This window comes from Mus caroli, chromosome 10 (genome assembly GCF_900094665.2).
Source record: "Mus caroli chromosome 10, CAROLI_EIJ_v1.1, whole genome shotgun sequence".
Taxonomy (NCBI): domain Eukaryota; kingdom Metazoa; phylum Chordata; class Mammalia; order Rodentia; family Muridae; genus Mus; species Mus caroli.
Genome location: NC_034579.1, coordinates 82,159,576 through 82,180,096, shown reverse-complemented (window position 1 = coordinate 82,180,096; position 20,521 = coordinate 82,159,576). Strand labels below are relative to the sequence as shown.

At 44.2% G+C, this 20,521-nt stretch overlaps 1 protein-coding gene across 5 annotated transcripts in view; it reads left to right on the top strand.

Moving 5' to 3' along the window:
- Positions 1-20,521, top strand: part of Dram1 (DNA damage regulated autophagy modulator 1) — a 42,843-nt gene that overhangs the window by 11,367 nt on the left and 10,955 nt on the right. For all 5 annotated transcript variants that reach the window (XR_003837828.1, XR_003837827.1, XM_029482949.1 and 2 more), the window contains exons 2-4: positions 8,456-8,523; positions 12,267-12,409; positions 16,180-16,357. Coding sequence is in view for 3 of the 5 variants with exons in the window: in XM_029482949.1 (XP_029338809.1) it covers positions 8,456-8,523; positions 12,267-12,409; positions 16,180-16,357 (389 nt within the window). In the remaining 2 variants the exon portion in view is untranslated. The remainder of the gene's footprint in view (positions 1-8,455; positions 8,524-12,266; positions 12,410-16,179; positions 16,358-20,521) is intronic.

Here is a 20,521-nt window from a genome sequence, read left to right as displayed (position 1 = left end):
TGGTTCCTCAGTGTGAGTTCCTTCACTGTTTGGCCATTGTGGTGGTCTGGTATTTTTAGCGCATTTATGAAATAAGAGGGAAACCACTACCCAGGATGACCTTAAAGTCTAGCTTCCTTATCAGACAACACTGTTGGATTTTTTTTTTTCCTTTTTTTTTTTCCTTTTTGGTTTTGTTTGTCTTTTGACATCAAGTCTCGAGTAGCCCCGGCTAGTCTCAGACTTGATAAGAAGCCAAGATTACCTTGAATTTTTGGTCTTCCTGCTTCCATCTCTCAAGTGCTTAGATAATAGGCCTTGCTATTCTTTAATGTGTTGCATAAATGGTCAGATGATTCTGAGACAAGGAAAGATACTCAAACCCAGCCATAAAAATGATTCCAGTTGGAATTCACTGATGCTGTTTTTCATTTGATAACACACTATTGGCAACATAGTGGGTGTGTGTGCGGGGCAGTGAGGATGGGGGCGGGAGAATGGGGATGGGGACACAGACTTTTTCCTGGGAATCCAAATTGATTTAAAAATTTTAAATATGCTGGGCGTGGTGGTGCATGCCTTTAATCCCAGCACTCGGGAGGCAGAGGCAGGAGGATTTCTGAGTTCGAGGCCTGCCTGGTCTACAAAGTGAGTTCCAGGACAGCCAGGGCTATATAGAGAAACCCTGTCTCGAAAAACCAAAAAAAAAAAAAAAAAAAAAAAAAAAATTTTTTAAATATGTTCTTTTTTTATGTGAATGGGTATTTTGCCTGCACGTATGTATGTCTGTGCACCATGTGCATGCTGGATGCTCTGGGAGACTAGAGAGTGTCAGATCCCCTCGGACTGGTTGTCAGCAGTCATGGAGGTGCTGAGAATCAAACCCAGGTCTTCTGGAAGAGCAGACAGTGTTCCTAACCACTGAACTTTCTTTCCAGCCCCTGATTTTAAATTGTATGGGAGGGCTTTAGTAAAAAGAACAAGCAAGCAAACAAACAGACACAAACCAAACCAAACCAAAAACTATGAAAATGAGAAACACATCATGTGTGTAACAGTTGTACAGTTTTTTTTTTTTTTTTTTTTTTTTGACAAGTATCCTACAGGTTTGCCCACCTGTCTGAAAGAAATGCATACCTGTGAGGTAGCTCACAGTGTTTCCAGTCACTCATTTAGTTACACATTATGTGTGGTAGGGAGCAATCTCTAGCTTAGGGTGTGTGGCAAGGTCTCTCCTATTGAGCCACAAGCTTGTTTTCAGGAAGCTTGGAAGCCGGCTAAGTAGCCATAACAAAGAACTTGCTAAATACATAGATTAGCCAGAGAAAGTGGTGCTTCCAGCAAGAGCTACATGACGTCTTCTCTTTGAAGCCCTGTATCCCCAGGCTCTTAAATCTCCAGGATACTTTATTACGTGGGCTAAAAGCAAGATGTGCAACAAAGCTTGCTATTTTTAGTTAGCAACAATGGAGAGAAAGAATACACACTTGTATCAGCTTGCCTGAAGATTAATCGGAAGCTGGGTATGCTAGCTTGGTACTTAATCTCCGCAGTCCAGGGGCAGAGTCAAGATACTGATTGAGGTCTGGGGGTGGGGGGTGGGGGGGGGGCTGAGATAGATAGGAAGACTTCAGCTGGTGAGTTCAAGGCCAGCCTGGTTTACATAGCAAGCCGCAGGACTGACAGGACAACATACTTGAGACACTGTCTCAAGAAAAGAAAACAAAAAAGGAAATGTTAGCATGCATCAGGTCCTAGAGTAATCACCAGCCTCTCAAATAAAGAGACTAATAAAAAATGTTTGTTGCAGAGGGCCACTGAGGTCAGTAAGACATTATAAAAATATTACTGGCATATTCCCCACCCCCCCGTGTTTTTAATATTTTAAACAAATTGGCTCTCTACCCTACTCTTAAATTTACAACATAAAATCAGACACCAGCTACATGTAGAACGTTGGAGTAATATAACATTTGTGTGTGTGCATTATGAGCCCATTTAATGCAAACACATCAAAACCAAGAATAAATAAAAGCCACCCTCATGGGATTAGGCCACACCCACATTATCAAGCACAGCCAACCACGCTTAATTTGGAGTGTGTCTTTTCCTTCTCTAGGTTCTTGGGTATCAGTTTATCCATATGGGCTTCCATCCATAACATCTAGGCTACCTTCTTAAAGGGTGCCCTACCTTGAAAGTGTGCTTGTATCTCAAACGTGATCCTCCACTCCAAAACCCCACCGTTTTGTTGGTTCTGGGTCCCAGCCTGGACTTTTGTACTGTTTACGAGGAGTCTGATTTTGCTCAGCATTTAACCACCTATGTTGTTCCTCATGACCCTAATTCCTGCTCAATAAACAAGTGGCAGAAAACTGGGCTACCTGTAGAATTCAGACACTTTAAAGTGGGATCCAGAGTTGCAGAGTAAATGACAAAAAAAGTTGATCCGGTTTTTCATTTCAAAATCAAAAACACAGGCAGGATGCGGCTTAATGCCTTTAATCACAGCGCTGGGGAGGCACAGGCAGGTGAATCTCTGTGAATCTGAGGCCTGCTTGGGCTACATAGCACGAGCCTGTCTGAAGGAAAAATTGAGCGTGGTGGCTTGTACTTATCATCTCAGCACTTGAGAGGCAGGGGGAGGTGGAATACTGTCAGTTCAAGGCCAGTCTAGTCTCCATAGTGAAAGCCTATTGAGACAGGGTTAGGGAATGAGACACAGCTTTCAAAATAAAAACAAAAGGCCCAACACAAAGTAGTTAGTATTGTTACTTGAGAGAGAGAGAGAGAAAGAGAGAGAGAGACAGAGAGAAAGAGAGAGAGAGAATGAATTCTTTAAAAAGTGACTTGCCCAAGGCTTTATAAGTAGGGACACAGAAGCCGGGGCGTGGTGGCGCACGCCTTTAATCCCAGCACTCGGGAGGCAGAGGCAGGCGGATTTCTGAGTTTGGGGCCAGCCTGGTCTACAAAGTGAGTTCCAGGACAGCCAGGGCTATACAGAGAAACCCTGTCTCGAAAAACCAAAAAAAAAAAAAAAAGTAGGAAGACAGGCTGAACATTTACAACTATCTAAAACTAATTTCAATGGACAAGGTTAGGAACTCTTCCCTGCTGCCTCCTTAAGCATTTCCCCATTGTCCTGCAAGCACAGCCTTACATGCTGCGGTTAGGGTTTTTCCGGGCTCTTCTGGAGCCATTGTTGAGGAGTTCGGTTTACGATAGCTCTTTAGTGTGCTCTCGATAGACTGAAATGTCAAGAGGTCTTTAAAGTGTAGCTCTCCTGTTTTCAAGTTGAGAGGAAAGGTTAAACGTTAACAGCCAACCCAGTCCTGGAAATAGGCAGGAGTTTTTGCCTTTTTGGAAGCAGACAGAATTCCCTAGGCTGGCCTCTAACTCCTGATCCTCCTGCTCTAGCGCCTCCGTGTTGGGATTTACGGGCACACGCTGTCTTTCTTCGCCACTCCTCCACTGCCTTTAATTTTATATTTATTTAGTTATTTATCATATATGGTGCCTATGCCAGTGAATGCCAGTGTATGTACCCAGAGACCTTATTCCATAGAGACACAGTCTCTCACTGAACCTGGCCTTAGACTTACTTATAAGCCTCAGTCTGAACACGAATGATGTTACACCCTGTGCTAGGCGTCTACACTCCCAACTGAGCCGTCAGCCCTGGCTTTAGATAATGGGAAATCACATGTATCTGCTGATAAAGAATGTCATTTGGCCATGCTTGGGAAAGTCATGCATGTGTTCTTTGTATTGTTCCAGCATTAAGTGATTCTTCACCGCCTTAGCAAAAATTTAGTTTGGAGTATGTTCCTCAGATTTCTTGGAATCATCCAAAGTTGGCTTAACATATATAAATGTAAACTTATATAAATGTAAACACAGGAAATGTGCTCATAATTGATTTCCCAGGTACACCTTGTTTGGGAATTACTGTGTGTATGCTGGCTTCAACAGCTTCTAAACCATGGGCAAAGGAAACATTACTTCCTCTCATGCAGCTGCCTACCATAAGTATCTCCTTAAGAAGACCAGTAAAGTGGATGAGGCCAGGGCAGGACCAAGCACTCTGGGAAGCCATGAGATGAAAGAATGAAGTGCTTGGGAATAAGAAAGGTGGGTCTCAGCTAGATTGGAAAGCAACTGGTCTGCCTTCTCATGTTCCCAGTTTCTCGAATCAGGCACCCAGATATACCTATGTTGCCCAAATACATCCCTCAGTACCTGTGAAGGACTGGTTCCTAGACAGCCTCTGGTTACAGGAATCTGGGGATACTGAAGTCAGTGGCTGCTCAATGTGTTGGGGTTTGCCTACAACCCCGCACAGCATCCTGTATACTTTAAGTCATCTCTACATTACTTAGGATACAAGGTAAACACTATGAAAAAAGCCCGTGAACAATATTGTTTAGGGGATAGTGACAAGGGTATTCAGTACACATGCATTTCAAAATGTGTTTTGGATTCTTGCTTGGTTGAATCCCCGGATTCAGTATATATGGCGATAGCTATGGATGGTCAGCTTCTCTCCCTCCGACCTTGTGTGATGGTATCATTAGATTTGAGTTTGAACAGGAAGATAAAAAAAAAAACACTTGTTTTCTTGACTTCCCCTTGCACAAAAAGTGGAATGCGTTTCTCAACATTCACTTGCCATATAATATATAATATCAGAGACCTGACAGATTTACGAAGTTCTTTTCTTTTCTTTTTCACTTTTCTTTTCTTAAGACAGGGTATCACTATGTAGCCCTGGCTGTCATGGAACTCAATATGAGGATCAGATGGCCCTTGAACTCACAGAGATCTGCCTGCCTCTGCCTCTGCCTCCTGAGTGCCAGGGTTAAGGACATGCATAACCACACCCAGCGTGAAGACAGCTTTCCTTGATAGTAAGAATGCTTTCACTTTTACTAATGATAATGTACACGCAATACTATTGCTTATCATTTATTACTATTATTTTATAGTTAGCATACTAAGTGACAAGTTCAGTTATGGATATCACACACACACACACACACACACACACACACACACACACACACACAAACCTACTCAAACCACCACACACATTGACCCCCATAGATTCATGTGTTTGAACACTTGGCCACAGGAGTGGCACTATTAAGAGCTGTGGCCTTATTGGAAGAGATGTGGCCTTGTTTGAGGAAGTGCATCATTGGGTAGGTGGGTTTTGAGTTCTTTATGCTCAAGTTTTATCTACCTATCTATCTATCTATCTATCTATCTATCTATCTATCTATCTATCTATCTATCTCTATCCATCCATCCATCTATCTATCCATCTATCTATCTTCTATCCTTTCTTTCTTTCTTTCTTTCTTTCTTTCTTTCTTTCTTTCTTTCTTTCTTTCTCTCTCTCTTTCTTTCTTTCTATTTGTGTGCGCACGTGCGTGTGTGTGTGTGTGTGTGTGTGTGTGTGTGAGAGAGAGAGAGAGAGAGAGAGAGAGAGAGAGAGAGAGAGAGAGAGGGAGGGAGAGGGAGAGTTTTATATCATAAGTCCATAAGCCTAGGTGGGCCTTGAACTTGAGGTAATCCTCTTGCCTCAGCCCCTCACTGCTGGGAAAACATTGACCAACCATACCACTCCCACTTTTTGTTGATGAATTCTGATTGTTTTGAGTATGTTTCATTGATAAGTGAATAATAAATCATAATGCTGTTTGTAGAGTCATGGCAAAGTTTTTTGTTTTTTTTTTTTTTAAGTAGTTGTGGTGCTGACAACTACCTACGGTGATGAAAAGATGGGGGACGTGAGCCTACGGGGTATGAGCTAACACATTGATGTTAGCTGCTGTGCACTCAGAATTCTGGAGAGAAATCGGATAGAGGGTGCATGCCATTGCTTGTCATAGAGACTTTACAGTTTAATTCCTGAGAGGCTTGCGCCCTCACCTACTTAATCTCTTCCTGGAACACAGCAAAGACACAGGGGTCCCTTTTCACGTACATGGCTGTGCATTCCCTTGTTGTGCTGGGGCCAGCAGGTATCATATCAGAAAGCCATCCGTGGATTCCTCTTTCCAACTCCATGTTCAGTGTCTGGAACATTGCTAGTCTTTGTTTCACATGTTGTGGGTACAGTTGCCCCAAGGACTTGGCAGATGCTAGCAAATTAAGCAGTTTCTGGAGCTGGCTGTTCAACCTCTGTCTGCACAGCACTGGTTCCTCCGCCCACTCATTCTGATGGCTTTGCTTGACTGCCGTTGGCAGCCATGGAATGAATCAAGGAGGATGTTGGGTATAAGATTCCTCTGCAACTTGAACAAGTTGTGAGATCTCTCAGATACACGATCTCTTCCTGAATAAAATGGAGTTTGTAGAAGACACACCCATACACATTCAACTAGCCTCGTGAAGGTGAAATTACCAATAGTAACAGCGTAGTTGTTTTCTAGCAACTTTTCAGAATGTCTTTACACCCCAACCACATACTTTCTTGAATACCAACCCATTATGTCATTTCCTTTCCTTTCCAAACATGTAGATGTCCTAGCTCCTGTCCCTGCCTGCGTGTCTGTGTGAGGTGGTAGATGGTTGGCAAGTGCTCTGCCCCACCTCCCTGGCGGTTACTTTTCTACTCCCTAAGGTGGAGACAGGAAGGCTAGATGTTCTTCACAGACTTAATCGTCTGGCAAAAGTGCTGCCTGAGGGTCAGGCTCTCCCTGCCCTTACTCTGTTCCTGGCTCTCATCCCTTCCCCTAGCCGGCTAAGCCCTGGGCTCAAAAGGGCACCCTGCTCGTGGGTAGCCTTCTCCAGCCCTCCTTCAGTGTAGGAAGCTGGAGAAGAGGGGGTATTTCCTTCTAACCAAGCTCTGACATTACAATGGAAACAGCAAGGAGTCAAGGGGCTTGCTAAGACTCTCTGTCTTCTCTTTTAAAGTTCTTCGTCTGCAAAACCCAGGAGGTTCCTGCTTTCTCTTTGGACAGGCTTTCGGGTGGAATTTTCCACATGCTGGGAAGTGTGCCTTTTCAACGCGATCCGTTTTCAACACATACATTTCAGAGCTATTTTTAAAAGTGGAAGTACCCGGGACCAGCACAAGTTGCTTCATGCCTGGAGCACCATTGTTCCAACAGTTTTAAACTGGGAAGGTGGCTTGTAAGCAGCTTGACCTGTTGTAACCTGATAGCAGTGAAAAGGAAATATAGGATGTGCCCAACACTTTCTCGGACTGGAACTGGGTACTTGTACACACTAGGCACTTTAATACTGAGCCATGCTCCCAGGTCTTCAACACTACTTTCTGAGTCACCTCACGGACTGGTAGACCGCACCCAAGACTTATTTTTTTCTATGGGAACCTCTCTTAAGGTAATTGATTAGACAAGCAGGTATGTTCAACTCTTGGCTTAAAGGCTGCTTGCAGTTGAGCCCAGCTATGAAGGAGCCTTCCTTGTGGTGGGGTTTCCATAAGTACTTAGCAGGGCTCCCTAGTATTGCTTAGTTTCTGTTACTCTATTGTGCATAAATCCAGTCATTAAAGATTAAAGTAGTGCCTTTATGTGAACTAATTGTTTCAATCATGGGATTTTTTTTAAAGTACATTTTCCAGTTACTTTGATTTTCAAAATATTCATACTCAGTTCTTCATCGAGAAGCAACATACATGCAGCTTGCCAAGTGGGGTTGTTCGAGAAACAGTTATTCTGGTTATTTTAAACACCTAGCATGCATATGGGCAGGTGCAGGTGTGGATGCTTGTGTGTGCACACACATCTGTCTTCAAGACCAGATCTCTGTCTTAGTTAGGGTTTCATTGCTGGGAAGAGACACCACGGCAAGGCATGACCAAGACAACTCTTATAAAGGCAAACATTTAATTAGGGCTGGCTTACAGGTTTAGAGGTTCAGTCCATTATCATCATGGCAGGAAGCACGGCAGCATCCAGGCAGGCACTGGTGCTGGAGAAACGTGGTGTTTGACCTGCAGTCAGCAGAAGGAGACTGTGTTGCTGGACATAGCTTGAGCATCTCTGACCTCAAAGCCCACCCCACAGTGATACAAAGCCACACCTCCTAAATAGCACCACTCCCTACTATGAGCCTATGGGGGCCGATTCATTCCTTGCTGATTCAGCCTGGCTGGCTGGACAGCCAGTGCGTCCCTTAGGATTACGAATGTGAGAAACCACATTTGGGTATTTTACGTGGGTGCTGATGATTGAACTCAGCCTCGTGCTTGTCCAGGAAGCACTTCGCTAACAGGTTGAGCTCTCTAGCCCTATATTTAATCTTTTTATGGTAGAAAAGAAATTTTTAGGTTTCTCTAGAGCCCAAACAAAAATTCCCTAGGATGAACTCAGTTTGTATCTTTGCAATTCAAGTGTCTGAACACCTTGAAAGATCAATTTAAAACGAACCAATTATCTGCCCAGGGGTTGGCATTGAGATTCCTTTTGAAATAATTCAAATATTTTATTATTTTCTTTTTCAGTGACACAGGAACAACTCCTCCAGAGAGTGGTATTTTTGGATTCATGATAAACTTCTCTGCGTTTCTTGGTAAGTAGAATTATGCACTACTTTGAGAAGCTAAGATATATATTTTTTAAAAAACAAAATTATATATAGCTTTGTTATACTTTTTTTTCGTTGGTTTTTCGAGACAGGGTTTCTCTGTGTAGCCCTGGCTGTCCTGGAAACTCACTTTGTAGACCAGGCTGGCCTCGAACTCAGAAATCCGCCTGCCTCTGCCTCCCGAGTGCTGTGATTAAAGGCGTGTGCCACCACGCCCTGCTTTTGCTATACTTCTACAATGAGGCTACACACCTGGTAATCTGAGGCAGAATTTTAAGAGGTACTTTTAAATTACAAATTTCTGAAATGGAGTCAAAATTTTTATTCTATCTAATGTTTATTTTTATACCAGGCGGTGGTGGTACACACTTTTAATCCTATTACTTCGGGGGAAGAGACAGGCAGATCTCTGATCTCAAGGCCAGCCTGGTCTACAGAATGAGTTCTGGGACATCCAGAGTTACACAGACAAACCCAGTCTCAAACAAAATCAAAATCAAAAACAAAAAACAAAACACAAAACAAAACAATCAAACAAAAACCCAAACCAACCAACCAACCAACCAACCAACCAAAAAACCTCCCCAAACATAAAAACTCCCCCAAACAAAAAGATTTATTTTTATTACTTGTGTCTGTGTGCATGCACCAATGTGCACGTGTTATGATACTTTTTTTTTTTAACTATTTGTGTACATACACAAACATGTGTGTGTCGGTGCCTTCAGGAGCTAGAAGAGGGAGTCAAGCCCTCTTGGAGTTGGAGTTACAATCCCTTGTGAGTCACTCAGTGTGGATGCTGGGATCTGAACTCCGGGCATTTGATAGAAAAATGTATTTATTCTTTTCTCATACAATACATCCTGGCCACAGTTTTTTCCTCCCTCCAGCCCTGCCAGTCACCACCCCAACCTTCAGAAAAAGAGCAGGCACCCCAGGGATATCAACTGAGCATGGTATAACAAAATTAATAGCCAGAAACTATAAACAACCTAGATGTCCCTCAACTGGAGAATGGATGAAGACAATGCAATGGAGTATTATTCAGCTGTCAAAAAAAAAAAATAAGGAAATTTGCAGGCAAATGGATGGAACTAGAAAAAAACCAATCATCCTGAATGAGGTAACCCAGACTGAGAAAGACAAACATGCTATGCACTCACTTATAAACTCACTTAGCTGTTATATAAAGGATAATCATGCTACAATCCACAGACCCAGAGCGCATAAGGAACAAGGAGGGCTCTGGCAGGGGGGTCGGGGCATGCATGGATTTCCCTGAGAAGGGGAAATAGGACAGATTTTGTGGGTGGACTGGGGACGGGTAGAGATGGGGACACGTGGGAATGGGAACAGAAGGGACATAATATGGGGGGAGACAACTTTAATAGGGGGGACTTGGAGGGCTATGGGAAAACCTACTGCAGTGGAAATTTCCCTGAATCTATGAGGGTGACCCTAGTGAGGATTCCTAGTAGTGGATGATATTCCTAGTAGTGGAGCCTGAACTGGCTGTCTTCCATAGCCAGGAAAGGCTTTGAGTGTTGGGATTGGGACACCAACTCAGCCACAAAACCTTTGACCTGCAACAAGCATTCTTAACCACTGAACCATCTCTCTAGCCCTGAAATGGATTTTCCGAGTAATTTAGTTTTTCAAAAACTATTTCTAGCCAAGGCACTTGTGTAATCCAATGCAGAAGGCAGTGTCGGAAAATGTGTTTTGAGGGGCAGCTTGTGTGGCCTCATCTGGGGTCAGAAGCATGCCCCTGAGCTACCCTACAGATCTACTCAGGGAATACATGGTGTGAATATGCACTTGGAGCCAGGGTGTAGCTCAGTGGTAGAATACTTGCTTGGCATGTGGGCAGTACTAGGTTTGATCCTCAGAACGGTAAATTCAAACCAAACCAAACCAAACCAGTTTAGGAGACTTGGATGCTTTTTATATATTGAGAATTGCTGATCTGTTAGGAGAAATGGAAAATGGAAAAACCAAGCCAGCTTGTATCTGGTATGATTTGTTTGTTTGTTTGTTTTCAATAATTCAGACGCACTGTAGAAGCAGTTGACTGGATGCAATCCCCGACATGAGCTAATTAGTGTAATACACACTGATTCCAGTTGCTTTGCCACTGATTCAAAACCAGAGAATCTGAGAATACAGGTGTCAGATGTGGGGCTCAGTCCTTCCTTTATCCTCTCTGGTGAACCATCATGGCCTATTGTATAACCAACACTCTCTGGGAATCCCATTGAGGGAGAGACCTCCCCCAACGCCCCCCTCCTTTAAAAAATAGATTTATTATGAGATGTACAGATGATTGTGAGCCACATTCTGGTCCCGCTCGCTCCAGCCCAAAGATTTATTTATTGTTACATGTAAGTACACTTCAGACACACCAGAAGAGGGCATTAGATCCTATTACAGATGGTTGTGAGCCACCATGTGGTTGTCAGGACCTCTGGAAGAGCAGTCAGTGCTCTTAACCACTGAGCCATCATCTTTCCAGCCCTGGTTTGTACAACTTGATAGAATGTTTCACTTGCTCAGGTACTCGGGTTTGGAGGTAAGAAAGGTGAGGAGAAGGAAATACAAGGTGGTCTAGGCCCAGGGCCTGTTTATGAGTCTTTGAAACCAGACTTAGAGGCGCAAGTAATTGTTTTACTATAATCAATGGTTGAGTGTTCAGTTCCCCCTCCTGAGCCTTTTAGAGGCTGGGAATATAGCCATGTGCCACCACAACTTGCTGGCCTCCTTTTTATTTACTTAAGGTTTTTACTTTTTTAAAATTTTGAGATAAGGCCCAGAATGGCCTTAACTGTGTCAATACATATAAAGTCCACCTTATCATAACGAGGGACATGTGTGTTGTATATTTTAAAGGCTGACCAGAAGAAAATTTGTAATATTTACAGTAGACCTGATTCTGGAGTGCCCGAATGTGTCAAAGCCATAACAGTTTAAACCCAAGGAGATAACTGAGAGCAATAAGGCCGAGCACGTCTCAGAGGACATACAAATTGACGAAAGACTGAAGTTGTTAGCCGTTTTTGGTGGGACACCAATGAAAGATTCTAGTTTTCACTCACTTGTTAGAGGGCTGGTTATTTAAAAAGTATGCATATGGTTACTCCCCCAGCTCATTTGCTAAATGACCTCAGTATTTTGATGACTCCTTAAAAAAAAAAAAATCTTAGATTACTACTCTGAAAACATGCCCCAAACCTACACATCAGGGATGCTAATCAAACATTGTTTCTGGTTGGAAAACCCAGGGAACAACGTGGAAATCCGTCTATAAGAAAAGGGTGAAACAGAGTTAGAACCTCACAAACCTGTGGAGAACCTCCCAAAAAAATCACAGTGGAGACTGTGACTTCGCAGTGACTGGGCCGAATCTTCACTGTACACTGTTAAGTGAGAAAAGCAAGACATGGTGTGACTCATGGAGTGGAAATAGCCAAGACTCTGTGTGTGTGTGTGTGTGTGTGTGCGCGTGCGTGTCTGCCTGTCTGTCTGTCTGTGTCCGATGCATGGGGCAGAGAATAATGGGAAGAGCAAAATGTGTTGCAATCAGGACGTGCCCCGCCCGACACCCCCCCCCCTCCCGGCTCATGCTACACTTCCAGCCATAATCAAGAAATTCTGTGTAAAAGAAGGTCTCGAATGTGTTCTTGTGGCTCATTAAAAGAGTCAAGTCATCAGACCGTGCTCCTGTTTTTCAGGCGCAGCTACGATGTACACAAGATACAAGATAGTGGAGAAGCAGAATGAGACCTGCTACTTCAGCACTCCCGTTTTTAACTTGGTGTCGCTGGTGCTTGGATTGGTGGGATGCATCGGAATGGGCATCGTAGCCAACTTCCAGGTACGGCCTGAGTGTGCTGGGTGTGCGAGGGGGAAGAAAGAGTCCACGTGTGAGCAGAGAAGCTTGTGCCGAGAGAGCCATGAGATAGCCAGTGGATTAGGATTTGATGGATTTTTAGCATGATTGCCAATGTTGCTTGGGAGTTGCGAGAGAAGGGGTTTAGATTTGCAAGATGAGAGCGCATGCCTGAGAGGGTGAGATAGGCTCAACGCTGCCCCCTCTTCATTGTTTTTTTATTTTTATTTTTTTATTTTTATTTTTTTGGTTTTTTGAGACAGGGTTTCTCTGATAGCCCTGGCTGACCTGGAACTCACTTTGTAGACCAGGCTGGCCTCGAACTCAGAAATCCACCTGCCTCTGCTTCCCGAGTGCTGGGATCAAAGGCGTGCGCCACCACGCCCGGCTCATTGTTTTTTTTTAAAGAGATATTTTACCCCGTATCTGGCCCAACTTGGCTCGGAACTCTCACGCACACATGTATGCACATATGCACGCAGACACGAACACACTCACATGCATATTTTAACCTTAAAACTACTAATGCTGAATTTTTCTGCCTCAGCCTTCTAAGTGCAGACTGCAGGCATGAAGTACCATGGCTGGCTTCACAGTTCATATTTATGTAGCATATTTACTATAGCTTTGTAAACATTTTATAAATCACTTTATCCCTTGAAAAACATCATGAGACATGTGTTCCTTTTAAATAATAAAGGACAGACTTTATAAGGAAAATATAGATGTTTACATAATAGAAAATATAGGTGTTTACATAATGAATTTTCTTTTTCACTCTCCTTTAAGGCTTCCATGAGGTAAGTCTTTACAAAATCCAGATGTACGATTTTTATAAATTGTGTCTTCAGGCACACCAGAAGAGGGCATCAGATCCCATTACAGATGGTTGTGAGCTGTTGTGTGGTTGTTGGGAATTGAACTCAGGACCTCTGGAAGAGCAGTCAGTGCTCCTAACCACTGAGCCACCGCTCTGGTCCTACTGTCTACCCTGTCAATGCTGCCAGAAATGTTCCCTCACAGCCTTCTTGTTTGGGGTCCTGTGGTTCAGTTTTTACCATGCATTAAGCTGTGGACCCAGACAAGAATCTGAGCTATGAGGCCAGGAGAGAGAGAGAGAGGAGGCCCTGGTAGTTCTTGATCATACAAATCCCACGGACGAGATGTCCATAACTCGCTTCCCCGACGGGGTGGGCAGGTCTCCGTCCTGTCGTTTGCCTCATTGTTATCTCTTCTGCCAGTGCTTCATCGTCTCTCCAGAGGTTTTCTTTGTGAAATTGTCCTTTGAGATGATAACATAGCATGATGACATGTTAAGTAGAACAAGCTTAGCAATCAGGAGATTGCTCTGACTACCGAGTAAGTGTCTCTGTGTAAGCATGAGGGCTGAGTTAAAATCTCTAGGACCAAGCTGGAGAGATGGCTCAGAGGTCAAGAGCACTGACTGCTCTCCCAGAGGTCTTGAGTTGAATTCTTAACCACGTGGTGGCTCACAACATCTCTAACTGGGATCCAGTGCCCTCTTTTGGTGTTCTGAAGACAGCTACAGTGTACTCATTCATATACAAAAAGTAAATCTTTAAAAACAAAACTGTAAACTACTGACCTTGTGACACACGCCTTTAATCCCAGGATTTGGGGAGGCCAGAGACATGCAGATTTCTTTGAGTTCAAGACCTGCCTGGTCTATAAAGCAAGTTCAGGATAACTAGGGCTGTTACAAATTGTGTGGGAGTCAACTGTCTACCTTGTCTTCAGGCACACCAGAAGAGGGCATCAGATCCCATTACAGATGGTTGTGAGCTATTGTGTGGTTGTTGGGAATTGAACTCAGGACCTCTGGAAGAGCAGTCATTGCTCCTAACCACTGGGCCATCCTGTCTTGAAAAACACAAAAATCAGTAAACGAGGAAAGCAAGCAAGCAAGCATTAACAAAACAAAACTGTAAACCCTTGTAAGCCAGGGCAGTGAGATGTCTCATCAGATGAAAGGCCTTTCATGCAGGAGGAAACTGATTTCCAAAGTTCCTCTGGCCATGCACGGAGGCACGCATGTGTGAGACGTTCATCATTGCCACCCCACCCCCCATCCCACCTAGGTATAGAAAGTAACATGATGCATTGTAGACTGTGGCTGCCATTGCGCCTAGTACTGTAGTGTTTTCTGTGCTTTTTTTTTTTTTTGTCTTGAAACTTGCAAAAAGTTCCTAATAACAAGTCCAGAGAATATGCTAAATTTCTATCTCATCCACCCAAAATTCACGTCTGACCTAAGAACTTTTCCCCCTTTAAAAGATAGGTGCTGGAGATGTATGTAGCTCAGTGGGTAGACAGTTTGCTTGGCATGTGCAAAGTCCCGGCACCCTAAGTTCTGGGCATGATGTAAGCCTGCCTATGGCACTTTGAAGGTAGAGTCAGGGGATACAAATTTCAAGGTCCACAGCTACAGAGAGAGTTTGAGGCCAGCATGGACTACATGAAGCTGTTTTTTAAAAAAGGTGTGTGTGTGTGTGTGTGTGATTTTTGAGAGATCTTACTATGTAGCCCAGGCTAGTCTTGAACCCTTGATTCCTCTCTCCTTGTTTTCCTGTGTGTTAATGATAGAGCACATATGTCATTGTGAAGCCGACACATCAGACGTGCAGGGGACTTTTAGTATGATCATGGTAGGGTAAATGTTCCCAGGGAGACTACAAAGCTTTGGAATTTAGCTCCAGAAGGGTGTGTCAAGATGGTCTGGGCAGAGGAAGGAAATTTTCTCATCAAATTCAGGATGTCTATTCATATAAAAAAAAAAGTGGAAAGTACCAAAATTCTGAATATTCCTGAAAGTGACCAGTGAGCAGAAGATGCCTTAGTTTCTATTTTGACCTCATCCAAATATGGCTCACATCCAAGGATCAAACAAGGATTTGTTTCTTTTCATTGTTTAAAAATATTTTTAAATTCTGGGAAGACATACATAATGTAGAATTTTCATCTTAAACACTTTTCCCTATATCATCCAGTGATTATATTCCTAAATTCTGCAAGTACTTAAAAGGGGGCACAAGTATTTTAAGACATAGAAAGTCCCCTACTTTTTCACATATAACTATATCCATATGCTCATGTTAGCCATCCTAGGTATAGAAAGTAGCATGATGCATTGTAGACTGTGGCTGCCATTGTGCTTATACTCACAGTGATTCTCCTGCCTCATTCTCCTGAGTGCTGGGATTATAGGCTATAAACTGCCTCACCTTGGCTTCTAAGTGCAAGTTTATGGGAAAAGTTTCTCTATGGTCTTGACAGAACTGATGATAGATGAAGAGAGAGGCTGTAATTACTGTAGGGTCACAATCTCATGGTGGAGTTAGGATTCCAGGGAAATGGTGGAACAGTTTGAGCAGTTAGCGTTATTCAGAAGCTGGAGGGTTTTCTCTTGCTACTCTTGGATGGTCCCTCATTGGTCCCTGAGGCCCAATGGCTTGTGGAGATTCTCAGCCTATGGGACTTGATTCCTTTGGGGTTTGAACAAGACCGTTCATAGGGGTCACCTAAGACCATCAGAAAACACAGTTAGGTTACAGTTCATAAATAACAGTAGCAAAATTATAATTATGAAGTAGCAGTGAAAATAATTTTACGGTTGGGGGGTGGGGGTTATGGTTGGGCGCCACTACAACATGAGTTGCCTGAGTGAGAGAGTGAATGAGTGTTGGTGGCTGCGGTTGGTTAGCACTTTACCACAGAGTGCTCTGTGCTCTCTGCAGGAGTTGGCCGTGCCTGTGGTCCACGACGGCGGTGCACTTCTGGCTTTTGTCTGCGGGGTGGTGTACACGCTCCTGCAATCGATCATCTCCTACAAATCCTGTCCCCAGTGGAACAGTCTCACCACGTGCCACGTCAGGATGGCCATCTCCGCCGTTTCGTGCGCAGCTGTCGTCCCCAGTATCCTTTTCCTTTTCACGTGTCTGTTGTAAACAGAAATGCGGCGAGGGAGAGGGAAGATTGTTCTAACTTCCGGCCACAGCAGTAGCTAAACTTAAGTGGGGTCTTTGCAGTGTGGACAGCGACTCACGGAGTATGGCATGGATAAGTGGGGGTTTATATCCAGGGAGCAGCTTGGGGTCACTGGGTAGAAGAGAACTAGGAAGAAACATGAAGTGGCTAAACTTCCCTGATGGGATTCTTGCACAAGACACTTTAGGGAAATCAGGCAGCCTTGGGGGTGGAGGGGTAGTGAAGGAGGGGGGCAGACTCAGATAACCAGAGAGATCACACCAATGGTGAGGCAGTTGGGCTACTTGGGCAGTTGGTGTCACTGTGACAATATTCCTGACACAAATAACCGAAGGGGAGAAGGCTTTGTTTTGGTTTACTGTTTCAGAGTCTACAGTCCATGGTCGATTGATCCACGTGCTCAGGCAGAATATTATGGCAACCAGAGTGTGTGGGGGCAGAATTTCTTCACCTCATTGTGAACAGGAAAGAGAAAGCAAAAGATAGAGAGAGGGGAGGAAGGGGCTAAGGGAAGGGAAAGAAACAGGAACAGGAGGAGGAGGTGGGGGGAGGAGTCAGGCACATGATGCCCCCAGCCTTGGCTCAAGGGCTTACCCCTAGAGAACTGCTTCTTCCAGGTAAGTCCCAGCTCTCCCCCAATAGTGTTTCCATTTTGGGACAAGTCCCCCAGCTAACACATGAACCTTTGGGGGTGGAATGGAGACACTTTAGAGTTACCTGTCTTAGCAACTTTTCTACTGCTGTGAGAAGACACAACTTGTAGAAGAGTTTAATGGGGCCTTACAGTTTCAGAGAGTTAGAGTCGATAATTTTCGTGGTGTGGGGACCTTGGCAGGCAGGCAGACAGGCAGGCAGGCAGCAACCCAGGGGCAGTAGCTGAGAATTTGTGCCTTGGCCCACAATGATGAGGCAGAGGGAGCTAACTGGGAATGGCATGGGCTTTTGAAACTTCAAAGCCTGCCCCCAGTGACACACTTTCGGCAAGGCCACACCTCCCAATCCTCCCCAAGCAGCAGTTCCACCACTGAGAGTCAACCATTCAAAACCGTGTGCCCATCCACCAATGAGAGTCAACCATTCAAAACCGTGCGCCTATGGAGGCCATTCTTCCTCAGACCACAGTAACCTTCACCAGGGTCTAGTTAAAGGGATTTCATTTTTCTTATATTTATATTCTAAATAAATTGTTCTTTACGTTGAAGTGGGCCCAGGAGAAGGTTTAAGATCCCGGCTGCATAGTCCAGCTATGCAAAGAAATCTTTGCCAGCAAGTTTGATATTCCCTCTTCAGTCCTGCTCCTGAAGCCATACCAAGTGTCCATTCGCTTTAGGAGATCAGATAGGAGAAAAGTGGACACTATTAAATTCAAACATCCTCTCGGGGGTGAGGGTGGGGGGAAGGAGTGAATGGGGGAAGAGGAAAAAAAAAAAGCCAGGAGCACTTGAGGCTGTTTGCTTTCCTCCCTGAGGTCTGTTTCACAAGACATATGAAAATATGTAACTTTTTGTAGTGCTTGGTTAAAGACATCAAATATTGGCATTGTAATTAAAGAAATGAGCTTTGCGGCAGCCCAAGAGCCAGACTCGGTGCCTGCTGGGGATGGGAGAGTTTGACTTACTGACCTCTACTAAGGGATTTCATTTTAAATTTCTATTGCTTGTGACCTACTTCGACCCAAAATACGTTTAGCCTTTTTGTGGTCTCGGATCTTGTTTTCAGTCTGAAATTCACTTCATTTTCTAATTTTGCACTGAAGAAGGAAATGAGCATTTAATCATGTTTATGGATTTCCACCTAAAGGAAACGAAACATGTCCAGACATAGTGGCACATGCCTGTAATTCCAGTGCTTGATATGTGTAGGCAGGAGGACCAGCCTGGACCTGTGGGACTGACATCCTAAGAAAGACCTTTGTCCTTCAATTCCAGCACTGGGAGGCAGAGACAGGAGGATCTCTGAGTTCGAGGCCAGCCTGGTCTGCAGAGAGTTCCAGGACAGCCAGGGCTACAGAGAGAAACTCTGTCTTGGAAAACCAAACCAAACGAAACCAAAGACCTTTTTCCTCTATTGGGTTGCCTTGTCCAGCATTGATAGGAGGGCTTCTGCCTTGTCTTATTCTATCTTGTTTTATCCTGTTTGTTGTCTCTTGGAGGCCTGCTCTTTTCTGAAGGGAAATGGGGATGGGGAGTGGATGTGGGGAGGTGGGATCTGGGAGGGGAGGGAGGAGAAACTGCAGTTGGGGATGCATTATATGAGAGAAGAATCTATTTTCAATAAAGAAAAGAAAGCTAAATATCCCCTCCCCCATTTGTGTGTGTGTGTGTGTGTGTGTGTGTGTGTGTGTGTGTGTGTGTGTGTATTAGTTTCTTCTGGTTTGTTTGTTTGAGACAGGGTCTTGTTATATAAGTCAGGCTGGCCTCCGGCCAGCCTGTTTCAGCCTGTCAAGTGCTGTGACTGCTGGTGTGTGTGATCACACCTGCCTCCCTTTATGTCTTTTTTTTTGTTGTTTGTTTGTTTTGTTTTTTGAGGCAGGGCTTCTCTGTATAGCCCTGGCAGTCCTGGAATTCACTTTGTAGACCAGGCTGGCCTTGAACTCAGAAATCTGCCTGCCTCTGCCAAGTGCTGGGATTAAAGGTGTGGGACACCACGCCCGGCCCTTTATGTCTTTAATGGAGTATTTAAACCAAGAAAATGAAACTGGTCTAGTATTTCAAGGGTGGAAAATTCTCCATCTTTTGATCTTATGTCAGATTTCGGGAAGAAAACAAAAAAAGAAGAAGATGGTGTTTTGTAAGCAATGTAGGCCAGGTCATGGTATGTAGTGGTCAAACTTCAGAGTATGTCATGTCCTTCCAAACTCTGACCTCTGTTTTTCTCCTAAAATAAAAAGTGATACCAGATAGACTAAGTGTGCAATTTTGCTTTTGTTTTTCTTTCTTACTGTTTTGACATAGAATCTTATTTGTAGCCCAGGCTAGCCTCAAACGTGTGGCAAACCTTTCTATCTCAGTCTCCTGAGTGCTGGCATCACAGGCCTATGCCACCTAGCTGGCACCCTCCTCCCAGTCTTGGGGACATTTTTAATTATAAAGTTTACCGTCAGTGAGGAACTGAGCCCTGACACTGAGAAATTTACTACCAAATGGCATGCCTTTCTCCTAAGACCATCCCTTCCCCGTTTCCTTGTTCCATTAATAGTTTGAAAGATGTTCATACTTTTCTCAAAATAGAGTTCCTTAAATCTTCAGCTCATGTTCTATGCCGAGGGTATGAATAAGTGGCATCTGTCACGCTATAAAGTTTCTCTTCCTTTGCTTCCAGCTCTGAGGCAAATCTCTCCACCCTAAAACCAGGGATTCACAGCACACAGGGACATTTCAGCCTCAGTTTCCCTTCCATCATTTCCATTTCCAGGAGGCTCACACTCTTAGCCAAGCCCATAGGTCAGAGACCAAAGGCAGCTTCTATATGTCCCGCAACAGTCTGACCTGAGTGAGGTCAACACACTTCCTTGTGAAACAGTCTCTGGCCTCAAGCTTTTCTATGTTAGTGATGCTTCTCTGGAAAGACCTTAAAGGCTCCTTAAAATGCCCGTGCTTCTTAATATTTTTATGACACAAAACAGCCTCATTGACAACTGAAGAAATTGGGCCACTGAACGAGGCCAGTCCTTCCTTCCTTCTCCTCTCCTCTCTCCTCCTCTCCCCTCCCCTCCCCCTCCTCTCCCCTCCTGTCCCCCCTCCCCTCCCCTCCCCTCCTATAACCCCTGCAGACAACAGGCCTACCATTCAAGCTCTCTGCTTCCTTTCTCCATAGTCTAAGATACCCACAAGCCAGCCAGGAGATCTACCCTGTTAAAACAGCAAACNGTGAGACATTTCACCTGTTTTCCCAGATTTCTATCTCTCNTTAATAGAACTAGGAGGATNGCTCAGGGGTTAAGAGCACTGGCTGCTCTTGAAGAGGACCTACCTGAGTTTGGTTCCTAGAACATGGTGGCTCACAACTATCTTTAATTCTAGTAGCAGGGGACCTGACACTCCCTTCTGACTCTATGGGCAACAGGCAAGCTCATGATAGACAGACACACAC